The sequence below is a fragment of the Cryptomeria japonica genome, chromosome 9 (genome assembly GCF_030272615.1).
Source record: "Cryptomeria japonica chromosome 9, Sugi_1.0, whole genome shotgun sequence".
Lineage (NCBI taxonomy): Eukaryota > Viridiplantae > Streptophyta > Pinopsida > Cupressales > Cupressaceae > Cryptomeria > Cryptomeria japonica.
In genome coordinates, this window is record NC_081413.1 from 333949312 (window position 1) to 333958375 (window position 9064).

At 33.1% G+C, this 9064-nt stretch overlaps 1 protein-coding gene across 2 annotated transcripts; it reads right to left on the minus strand.

The window, feature by feature from the left end:
* Nucleotides 1-4669: 4669 nt before the first annotated feature.
* Nucleotides 4670-7700, minus strand: LOC131029726 (RNA demethylase ALKBH9B). Of its 2 annotated transcripts, XM_057960352.2 has the most exons (6): nucleotides 7449-7700; nucleotides 6914-7333; nucleotides 6218-6614; nucleotides 6003-6074; nucleotides 5607-5910; nucleotides 4670-5120 (listed from the first exon to the last, which is right to left on the minus strand). In XM_057960352.2, the coding sequence occupies exons 1-5, from the start codon at nucleotides 7636-7638 to the stop codon at nucleotides 5613-5615; spliced, it is 1377 nt and encodes a 458-aa protein (XP_057816335.2). In that variant the 5' UTR covers nucleotides 7639-7700; the 3' UTR covers nucleotides 4670-5120; nucleotides 5607-5612. The 2 variants fall into 2 exon arrangements, with proteins under 2 accessions (XP_057816335.2, XP_057816334.2); XM_057960351.2 differs by lacking the exon at nucleotides 4670-5120 and having other exon boundaries at nucleotides 5513-5910.
* Nucleotides 7701-9064: the final 1364 nt, after the last annotated feature.

Genomic DNA, 9064 nt, shown 5'->3' on the forward strand with positions numbered 1-9064 from the left:
TTCTTGTATTATCTTGGCTCACATCTCTCTCTCTTTCTAGCTTGTACAACTTGCTACAACAGTCTTTGCAACTCTCTTGGCTTACTCAAGCCTAGTTAGCAATATATTTCTTATGTCTTTGAGCATTCTAGGATTTATCACATCCCTTGTCTATTAAATCATTTGTCATTTGCATGCTTATTTCTTTTGATCTATCTATTTATCTAGTTGTTGTTGAGGTTGGAACACCAAAATAAAGACTTGACTAAGGCAAGTCTCTAAACAACCCCAAACATTTTTGCTTTTTTTTGCTTCTTATGTCTTTGAGCATCTTGGGATTTATCACATCCCTTGTCTATTAAATCATTTATCTATCTATTTGTCTTTTGATATATCTATCTATCAAGTTGTTGTGGAGGTTGAGACACCAAAATAGGAACTTGATTGAAGCAAGTCTTCAGACAGCCCCAAACATTTTTTCATCTTTTGTGTGTAGGTTTATTAGAAGCATTCAAACGCACAAAGGTTTTCTTGTATCTACTTATTTCACTTTTATTTATATGTGTTATCTATCACTTCTTGTTACTTTTATGAATTTTGGGTTTGAAGCATAGAGTTGGGTTTTCACTACTTTCTAAGTCTTTTTTGTTTTGATCTATATGAGATACAATGCTTCATGCAAATATTTGCATGACACACTGGTGTCCTTGGCCAAGACACTCAGACTTAGATTGAAGACTCTTTGTCATGCGCAATTTCCATCCATGTAATCAGAAACTTCATTTTCCCTTTTTATAATTAAATATTTTCACCAGTTTAACTAGTCGGAGATGTTTGAATGTATGTTGTGAAATTGGCTCTCAAAGGAACATACTTTTCCTTCTGCATGGTCGCATTTCCTCCATTACAAGTAGGCAAGAGGATGGCTTAGACATTCAATACATGTGTCCTCTTAAATCATGTCCATGATTATTGCATAATAATATCTTGTGTATAACTTGTTCTATTAGTTATCTTTTTTTTTAGTTTGTTCATTCCAATATAGTTCTTAGCCTTTGCAATTCATGTTTACACTTCCACTATTGCATATTTAGTCTCCTAAGTGCCTATCCATTGGATGCCATCTTGGGCCCCAAGTCATAACCTCCAATCACTTTCTTCTTAATCCTAGGTTGATAGGTTAAAATCACTTATGCAACTTTGATTAGAAATCCCCTTTGCACAATAAGAATCTTCGACTAACCTCATACCAATATATCTTCCCTTTAACAACCACAACTTTGTTGCAATAAATAATACTCTTATATGAAATATAAGAATGACTTTTATGTGAATGACTATATAACGCATCCATAAATAATCATAAGGTAAATTAATTAATTAAGCAATGCTAAAAAAATCACCTTACAATTATTGTGACTATAACAAAAAGATAGATACACTAATTGATATGCACAAAATTAAATGAGTAATTGTACTTAGCTCTAGGCTCAATGTTGAGGTATTTTATGACAGGTGTCATTTTTTAATTTCCCAATGTGCCAAGACTAATAAATATGTTGAATAACCACCTCTAAATTGCTAATCTTGTGAAACTTTTTCCTATTTCATTTTTGTGCATACTTAATGGTCTTTACGCCCTCAAATTCAAATTTTGTGCTTGGATCAAAAACTTCTTCCTCAAATTTCACCTAGCAGGTTACAAACAAATACCTTTAAGAGTTTGCAATAAAAGGATCTCCTTTGATCAAACCTTCAAATTCAATTCAATAGTTTTGATTAACTCAAGTCATGCCAAGTAATGATGTGGTATGCCTAGTAATGATGTGTAGCTATTGATGTCATGCTATAATGCTAAATGTTTATCCTAAATATTTGGCATAAGATAATAATCTCACGCTTCATGACCCTAGAGCTAAATTAGCATAATGAATTAGGGTTTTTGCTTTTTGTATAGCACTCTAGCATACTAGTTTCAATATTTTTGCACTCAAGTCAACCAATAATGGCTAGTTGGAAGGGGTTAATTCAAGCCCATTTTTCAATTTATATCTTAAAAATTCAAGGGTCAATTATGTGTACAAATTTGAATTGCACACAAAATTGACACAAGATTATGTATGGGTAAACTACCAAACCCTTTGGATGTGTGAGGTCAAAATTATCAAGATTTAAGAGATTTATTAACTTTTGGGCAAAAATAAGTTGTGTATACTATTCAGAGCACTTGAAACAAATAGCTTTGGGAGAGTCTAAAACCTAAGATAAAACTGCAAAGTGTGGACTTTTCACCATTATAATATAATATTGTTATGATGAAGCAATTTGCACTCTAAGTCTATACAAAGTACTCTAATTTGATAATGTAGCAATTAAATATTTAGAATGTAAAGCATATTTGTACCATAAAATCTAAAATAATTACTCTAATTTAAAAATGTAGCAATTGAATACTAAGAACAAATATTACATCATACAAAATGGATCAAAACCATAACATGCACATATCTTTAGTAACAAAAATAAAATAGACCCTTCAATGCAGTATATTCTCCAATACAAAGATAGATGTTCAAAACTTTTCAACCCATTGTCAAACGAATTGTCATTTTCTATATCCCAAAAGAATTTAAAAAAAAAAACAATACACATTACTAATGATCTCCATTGCTATTCTTCAACTTGAAAATATATAGTCGTCTAGAATGTAGGCAAAACTCAAAAGCAGTGGTTGAAGTGACGAAGGCATAATTCTTATTCCCTTTACTCCCACAATGTATTCACATACATCTAGTAGGGGTATTCTAGCTAGGTCTTTATAAATAAATTGCAATAACTTGAATTTGAAATCCATGCCTATTAATTGGTTGAATACACCTTTTATGAACTAGTACACTTCACTCAAAGAGTTAGTTCACTAAATATATATACCAAAGAATAAAATGTTTAACATCAAAAATTTGGATGGACCATCATAGTATGACAAACTGATTTCATTCTAAAATACATATGGTCTAACTATATTTGAAACATATAAGTATCTCGTTCAATGGCATATGAAGTAAGCACCACCCCCTACAATCTAGTATAACTTTCATTCTAAAAAATAAACTACTTACTCTACTCTTTATATATATATATATATATATATATATATATATATATAACTAGTTACTCTAAATTAATGATGTAGCAATTAAATGCTACAACAAACAAAATACCATATAAAATGAAACAGGACTACAACACATCTTTGGTAGACAATCCCACCCTTTTAACACAATACATTCTCTGATGTCGGAATACAAGTTCAATACAAGTTCAATACAAGTTCATTTTTTCTTGGTTTACTGCCAAACAACCCTACAAGGCATCAATAATTATAAGCATATATATCTACCCAAAAAAAAGAGTCACAACAAAGCCAAAACTAGTTAAAGATATCTCCATTACTATTCTTCAACCTAAACAAACATAGGGGGCAGCTCGAGATACAGGTAGAACACACAAGGATAAGCATAGCGACAAGGACACAAATATCATTCCCTTTGCTCTCACGAGTTTCCATACACTGAGTAGGCATATACTAGCTAGGCCTAGTCAGAAGAAACACACTTGTCTTTATAAATAAATAAATTAAATAAATAAATTATGCCTTCATTGTTGCAATAAATTGAGTTCAAAATGAAAATTCAATTTGCATGCTCATTAGTTGGTTGGTTGGGCTCATATTTTATGAACTAATACCATTTCACTCAAAGAGTTAACTTACTAACTATATACCAAAGGGTAAAATATTTTGTATCGAAACGACTTATAGATTGTTTAGCATCCAGCTAAAAACTTCAGTCTCATTCTAGGATTCATAATATAGACTAACTATATGAAATATAGAGGTAGCATGTTCAATGACCCCCCCACACACACACACATATATATGTAACATTTATTATGATGACTATCTCAACCTGTTCAGAATAATATTGGTTTCTCCTCATTATGAATATGATTTTAGGACGCTAAGATTAGCTAGATCAAGCTCCATATATGCTCTTAATAGGAAAAGTTAAATGGGAACTTAATTTTCCTGGTGAATCCTTGCTTTTAAGCTGTAAGTAAAAACAGATGGGTATTCATAATAAGTTTAAACAAGTTATAGCAGTCTCATTTTTGTCATACAGCACCTTAAAAATAGAAGCAAGTGTTGTGACTATGTTGTGTTATCAAGGCTGTCTTGTTTAATTTGTTTGTTCATTGTGCATGTACAAGAACCCAGAAACTTTAGGCGACGGAGCATAACCAGCCAGGCAGATGTGTCATCTCTTTAAAACTTAAAGTTTTACTCAAAAAGCTAGCTTACTAAATATATCCTAGAGGATAAAAATGCTTTGCATCAAAATTTGGATAGGTCAGCCTGAAATCACGATGATCACTGTATTACATCTCATTACCACAAATTGTTTTCATTATAGGATTCATAACAGAGGCCTAAATATTAGTAACATAAAGGCAGCTTGTTCAATGGAATATGCACCCCATCTACAACATAGTAAAATATTCAACCTCTGAACATTGAAGCATGAGAAGTTTTCATTTAAGGTGTAGCCAAAACAGTTGTTATAGTGCCTGAAAAAGATGCCAGATATTTTCGGCATCAGAAAATGACAAGCCAAATTAAGTTACCCCCCAATAACAATTTCAATAGCTGTTCCTTCAATTGTATTTATGCTAAGGATTCTACCGAAGCAAAAAAGTAAAAATTATTAGAACACAAGACACCAATCCCACAAAAAAATGCTCATAGCACAGACGTTGCATTATAGGAATTCAGAAAGCTCCTATTAGTGATGCTGTGCTATTTAGTTCTAAACTGTAAAGTCAATGATGCAATTACAGAGGGAAATATACCTCTAAAATACAAGATTATGAAAGCATATCAATGATTATGAGAACAGGATCAGCTGGCTGTTAATGGTATTGTAGCACCAAACTTCTGAGAATCATTTTGCATGTTCTACCACGGATTACAAAATTTATGGCAGGAGCATAAGTTATAAAATCTGAGATTGCTCATGACCCTATTGACATTCACTTGCTCCTTCAAGCTTTGTACCTTTGAAATAATTTTCTCCCGAATATCTCTATATATAGCAGCCACCAGGGTTTATTCAGGAAGGGAACAGAGAGATAATAGCAACTGGTCAGAAAAAAAAAAGAATAATAGCAGTACTAAAACATATATATATCCAGAAACCACTATATTACATCCAGTTCCCTTCTTCAGTGAAAATAAACACAGTGATTTTGGATATATAATTGAAAATGAGAACCTTTGGAATAATCTCAAATGTCTAATGTGGAATCTTTATACCTAATTAGTAATTAATGAAGGCCCCTAAATCTATTGTCCTTATATTGTACATTGTTAAAGCAAATCCATTCTGTCTGAGGTCATTCCAACTTTAGTGTGGCCCCATAGCACATTCACACACAATGCATCTTATTCTACCAACTATCATCTTCAATCAGGTGATAAAAGAATTAAATTCAAATATTGTATTATTGTAAACCAGATTGCTTCACAGCCCAATTAAGGCCCAAGGCCACACTATTCTTATAAAAGTTACCTTCATTTACTTGAATGTTCTATTGACTGAATACTTGGTATTGCCACGTTGCTTATTGCCTATATGCGGGCTATTTAATGGAGGAAAACTGGCTGAATCTACTGAAAATGTCGGGGTGGAAGATACAAAATCTCCTCTCTCCGAGGTCTTCTCACAATCCACACTGTAATGACTCGGCTGCTGAGATTGAGTATGGCTATCATGTTTTGTATACAAAAGAGGCTCAATTCCTTGCATATCAGGTTCAGGGGCAAAGTAATAAGGTAGCTTTGACTGGTCCATCTTCCTGAATGTTATAGAAATCCTGTATGGCAATCAACAACATGTAAAGTTAATAATAAGTATTAAGGGCCATAAAGCTTCACGAGAGTGTAAATATCATTTTAAATCAACAACCTCTTGCTTGGAACAGCTGGAACAGAATGCTTTGCAACATCGGCTCCATTACCACTCAAAATAAGAACCGACCTGCAATGTAAATCCATTGTTATCAGACTTATGTTCTATGGTTTCCTAAAAGTAACGAAGACAAGAAAAAGTAATACTTCAAAATATCAATATCAGCGGTGATTAGTATAAAGCAAAATAATGTATATTCAAAATGTTCTTACCCCACAGGCAATGGTATTGCAATGGAACCTGCAAATTCTCCTGGTCCAAGTATCTTCAAGTTGGAACCAAAAATAATGTTGCATTCACTAAGAAATGAGACCGTGCAAAATGGCCGAACAAAGTCATGATGGTCAATGTGAGGTGGTATACAGTCGCCTTGCTCATAAATATTAACAATACAACTGTCTGGGATGCAATCCGGAGGCAGCACATGCCATCTCACCAATCTCCGGATGGCTGTTTTGAAGAGAGGGGGTATTGGATCCACTTCCTCATCCCGAATAATTCCAGGTGGGTTGCCATTTCTGTCCACTGCATAGTTGTAGCAACACCCAAACTGAATCGTCACCCGCCCTTTGCCCTTCATCCACTTTCGTGGCTCTGAATAGGTCCGTTCTGCATCACAAGGAATGATTTGCTCAAACAAGCCTCCCAAGATTGGATTAGGGTTAAATGAAATGACAGGATGGACGATGGATCATGGAACGAAAGGAAAAAAGATAGGATAAAGATCCCTTATTTCTGAATTATGGAGTGTGATTCAAAATGTTAAAAATTTATTTCACAATTTTCTCCAAGAAAAATTTATATCGCTAATATAAACTGAGAACTGAGAAAACCTGATATTTTGGCTAATATAAACTGAGAACTGAGAAAACCTGATATTCTTAAAAAAAGAAAAAAAAAAAAAAAACCTTTAAGTTGCTTGTTCCTTCCCTGTTGTTGAACTTGATAAATGAAATCGACAATTCGCTTCTGCTCTGCAGCGCTGAACACACCGGTGTGCAATTCCAATCCTTGGACAATATTCACTGGTCTACCATTTACTCTTTCGATGCAGGCATAGTCTTTCTTACGCCCTACTCGCATGAATCGAAAGTACTCCCTCTCATCCCTTGACAAAACTCTTTTCCCCATCCCTTGACCCTGCTGTCTTGCTGACTCGACTTCCTCCTCCTCCTCTTCTTCCTGAGCAATATCGGCCCATGAAGGATGACCTTGCCCATTGCTCCCTGTGCTACACAATACCTCTGAAATACATGAATGAGAAGAGGCAGAGGAGCTTTGTTCCTGCTCCTGCCCTTGCCCCTGCTCATGCCAATTCTCCCCCTTCCCTTCAACAAAATAAACAAGAAATTTAACACAAAACCCACCAAAAGCTAAACAAAAAACACAATTTTTTCCAGATCTCATGAACTATAAAAACTTGAGAAATAGATAAATAAATACCGGAAGCGAGTTGATTGGCGCGATCTTGCAGAAGACGGGCACATGGGTCACACATATCCATGGTTAGAGATGGCAGCAATCGAAGAAGCAACGCCACCGCTGCAGCATTTTCCCCTCTTTCCTGCTTCTGCTGCGCTCGACTATTCATTCCTCCTCCTCCTCCTCCTCGTCTTCGCTCATTACTCATCATTGTGAATTCCTCCCTCTGCCGCGTGCACTGAACAAAGGCTCGCTCAACAACTAATTCGACCAATCCAACACCAATTATATATAGAGCCTACTTGGTTTCATTCCACCGCTAGATACCCTAGTCAATTACATGCTTTTGACTAACGCTAAAAATTGCATACCATGCCAATTACCATATGGTGTCCTTTTTTCGCATGTTGGTTTTATTTTTTACTATTTTTATCACACATCTTGCAGTTATCTATTTTTAGATTTTTGCATTGCAGCTTAACACTTTTTCTCAAAATTAAATTGAATTCAAATTATTTTTTTTATTTTTTTATTTCAAATAAATAAAATAAATTTTTTATTTATTTTAGTTATGTATTTCTATTTTTTTATCTTTCTACTTCATCAATCCATGTACTAAAAATAGATATTAACCTTTTTCAATTTTTTTTAATTTATTAATCTTTTTAATTAATCTTTACCATTGATAAAATGTTAATTGAGGCATATAAATTCCACCTTCTCTAGCCTGCATTCTTATGATCAAGTATCTAATGTAATCTATTAACAAACATGCATCTATCAATAATGATTATCATTATTATGTCATGATGATATCAAAGTTATGTCATTTTGATTTTTCATAAATCTAAGTTTTTAGTAAAAAATTAATAGTTTTTTCAAAAAAAATTGGAAGTTATTCTAACCTTGTCTTATTGTTTTGCTCAAAAAATTTCAAGACTAGTCTTGTGTAATCAAAGTTGAAAACAAAATCTTTGAGTTTTGGAAGATTTTATCATATCTCTCAAACCGCTACAATTTTTTTATTGAAGGTTGGGGATCATCTTAAAAGCATACTCTAAAAAAACAAGTTTAGATCATTGATTATGAGTGAGTTATAATGCTTTTATGGTTTTTCATAAATCTAAATTTTTGGTCATAAATTAGCGATTTCTTCAACAACAAAAAATGGAATTTCCGAAAGCTTTTAGAATTTTAGATAGGCATGTTCTTTACATTTTTATTTTTGAGATCAAATAATTAATAGAAAATTAGATCTTTGTCAATTAGGATTTTTTCATAAATCTACTTGCTAGGATGCAAATTAAAGAATCTTTTAAAAATTACATTTTTGGAAAGCTCTAAAAATTCAATAGGGGTATCTTTGCATTTTCATTTGAGTAAAAAACATTTATAAAAATCAAATGTTGTTTCACTCTGTCAAAAGCAAAAAATTGAAATTTTAATCTTGAGATGAATATATATTTTTTAATTTATGTTGTTGCATCATAACATTACTTTATGATCCTTGCAAGTGTTTTATTATCATAAGGGATTAATTTATGCAATCCATGTCTTTACTTTGGACTATCATGTTTGACATGTTTTTGTACACTTGAAATTGAGCTTAAAATCAACTATTCACATATGGATTTGGG

Bases quoted from the DNA above. Each gene is read 5' to 3' on its own strand.
- LOC131029726 (XM_057960352.2), bottom strand. From the start codon at position 7,638: ATGATGAGTAATGAGCGAAGACGAGGAGGAGGAGGAGGAGGAATGAAT. The intron at 6,615-6,913 runs GTTTTTTTTTTT...CTTGTGATGCAG, and splicing joins AAGGAACAAGCAACTTAAAG to AACGGACCTATTCAGAGCCA. The intron at 5,911-6,002 runs GTTGTTGATTTA...ATTGCCATACAG, and splicing joins CCAGCTGTTCCAAGCAAGAG to GATTTCTATAACATTCAGGA.